At 46.0% G+C, this 2,818-nt stretch overlaps 1 protein-coding gene across 1 annotated transcript; it reads left to right on the plus strand.

The window, feature by feature from the left end:
* On the plus strand, positions 1 to 1,659 carry LOC137390321 (uncharacterized). The gene has a single exon (XM_068076653.1). It carries the CDS (start codon positions 1 to 3, stop codon positions 1,657 to 1,659), a length of 1,659 nt encoding a protein of 552 aa, XP_067932754.1.
* The last annotated feature ends 1,159 nt before the right edge of the window (positions 1,660 to 2,818 follow it).

A 2,818-nucleotide genomic window follows, 5' to 3' on the forward strand; every position in this document is an offset into this window, starting at 1 on the left:
ATGCCGGTCGTTCGAGCCATCCTGAATGGTTGCGGTTTTCAGTGTCTGGTTGACACTGGAAGCGAGAGGACTCTGATAAGTCCGCAGGTGTTGACAGGCTCAACCCGACTTAGGCCGAGCCACCCGCTGTTGACAGCGGATGGTAAGGCGTCTCATGTGAAGGGTCAGTGTCGGGTGGTCGTCGGTGTACAGGGACACTGTTTCGGCGTCACGGCACTTGTTATGGACAAGCTGTGCAATCTTGGGGTTGACTGCTTGCTGGGTGGCGACGTCATTGACCACATGGGAGGCGTCACTGTCCGTAGAAGAAGTGATGCGAAGTATTCGGTCAGGTTGGGAAAACCCTATCAGAGTGGATGCTGTGCAGTACCTGCAGGGCAGGATACTGGGGCTGGCTGCGCATGCGGGGTGGCAAGGGTGGCACCGTTGTCGGGGTTGGGTGGTGATCTGGTGTCACTGCGAGTCGACGACCCCGATTTTGTTGCCACTTTTGCCCAAAGCCGTTGGACCGTTAGCTGGTGGTGGTCCGGGGAATCTCCGAAAGGATTGCAGATCCGGGTCGCGGAGTACAAGTGTACTCGGGCACCTAACTTGCATGAGCGGTACTGTGCTGAAATTGAGAGCTGGATCTCAAAAGGTTGGTTGAAAAGGTGGAGTCGGCCCATTGAGGGTATTATCCCTCTTTTGGCCGTGTTTCAACCAACGAAAGACAAAGTGCAACCAGTCATGGACTACCGTGAACTGAACGCGTTTGTCGAGAGTCACACGGGAGGTGACGCGGTCGCTGTGTGCGGCGAGAAAATCTGGAAGTGGAAACAGTTGCGTGGCAAACTTGGGGTAGTTGACCTCAAGTCCGCGTACCTACAAATCCATGTTTCGGAGGACCTGTGGAAATACCAGGTCGTGAAGTATAAGGGGGTCCCTTATGCACTGACACGTTTAGGCTTCGGGCTTTCGTGTGCGCCTAGGATCATGACCAAAATCCTAGGCAAGGTTCTTTCGCTTGACGAGCGGGTCCGACGAGGGACTGACCACTATATCGACGATATAGTAGTGCAGGAGTCTGTGCTTGGCGTGGAGAAGCTGAGGAAGCACCTTGCTAAGTATGGACTGGCGACGAAAGAGCCGGAGGGCCTTGATGGAGGTCGGTTGTTGGGCATTTCTCTGAAGGGAAATACTCGTGGACATTTGCAAATGTCGAGGGGAACTGCACTCTCTGAAATACATCTTGAGCCAGCTGGGCTGACTAAGAGAGAGCTTTTCTCGTTTTGTGACCGACTTGTCGGTCATTACCCAGTGGCTGGGTGGTTGCGGCCCTATTGCAGCTTCTTGAAGCGGCTGGGATGCAACGGAGCCTGGGATGCCCTTGTTGAAAAGGAGGTCAGCTCGCTGGCTAGTGAGCTTTACACAAGTGTATGTCAGGAGGACCCTGTTAGGGGTCCGTGGCACGTAAGACCGAACGGGTCGGTCGTTGTGTGGACAGATGCTAGCTCTCTGGGCCTCGGTGTGGCAGTCGAGGTTGATGGCAGCATTGTTGAGGATGTGTCATGGCTGAGGAAGGAGTCAGACCATTCACACATCAATGTTGCCGAGTTGGAAGCTGTGAGACGAGGTATAATTATGTTGTCGATTATTAAGAGTCTTTCTGAGTCTTGGTGAATCGTGAGTAACCCTAATGGTGTAGTCTGGCACTACGGTGTTTTCTGGTAAAACGTGCAGGTGGAGTAAAGGTGACATAAGGAGAGGTTTTGGAGTGTCACGGCTGGCAGTCTGGTACTGCGTTATTTTTACTTAGTAACCTACAATTTGTATTTAACATATATAACAACATTTGCCATTCTAACATTCAAACTACATAGGTAACATGAGAAAACATGATAGGTAACCTATCATGAGAAAAGTGTTTTGTGTAGTTAAAATAATTTGAGAGAAAATAAAAACAACTGCAAAGTTTATCAAACTTTGTCAAACAACTGTAACTTTCAAACTTCATATCATGAGAAAAATGTTTCGTGCAGGTCAAATAAAATTTAAAATAAAAACGACTATAAAATGGTTTAGATGTAACAGTGAAATAATTAGCAAGTAATAGCTAAATTGAGACTGTTTTGCTACGATTACAATATGAGATGATTCGGTAATGATACAATTAATACGAACTGAGAAAACAAAATAAAATTTGTGAATATGTTGGATTAATAATAACAATTCTTGCATAGAAGTGTGTATAAAAAAGTTACTGTTCCAGCGACAGCTATCCATCAAAAATCTGAATAGGATGATACTGGTACAACGATATGTCATGCAAAAATAAAATATTGTAGTGTCTTTGTCTGATCGAAGGTGAGAGAATCTAGATGTTATTCCTGCTCGAGATAATGCAATTGTCCGCGTGAAAAGTAGTGACCTTAACAGCGATATAGCAATTGAACCTTAAGAAAAGCCAGAAATAGAGGTTCACAAAAACGGCATCATGTTTCATAGAGCTAATAAAATTTAATCGCCAAATTCTAATAGCGAGTCTATTGTCGATATCGTTTTGCCGAAAACAAATTAGCCCTAACACGTCGAGGACAAAAAAGCATCGCGTGTCATGAAGTTAAAAAAAAGCCATAGGGTTGTAATTATTACGTCATTTTTGTGTGAAAACGGCAAACGATGAATAAGTTATGTATAGAGGCGTGTACTAACAGGAGATTCCCGTTAATGCACCCTAGATACCTAGTAGCAGCTAATAGTCCGAAAATTACGGCACTCTATAAGGCGGACAGACAGACAACGATTGCCGTTTATATAGTAGATTTAAATAGCTGCTCCA

The sequence above is a fragment of the Watersipora subatra genome, chromosome 3 (assembly GCF_963576615.1).
Source record: "Watersipora subatra chromosome 3, tzWatSuba1.1, whole genome shotgun sequence".
NCBI classification, from domain to species: Eukaryota; Metazoa; Bryozoa; class Gymnolaemata; order Cheilostomatida; family Watersiporidae; genus Watersipora; species Watersipora subatra.

Bases quoted from the DNA above. Each gene is read 5' to 3' on its own strand.
- LOC137390321 (XM_068076653.1), top strand. From the start codon at position 1: ATGCCGGTCGTTCGAGCCATCCTGAATGGTTGCGGTTTTCAGTGTCTG.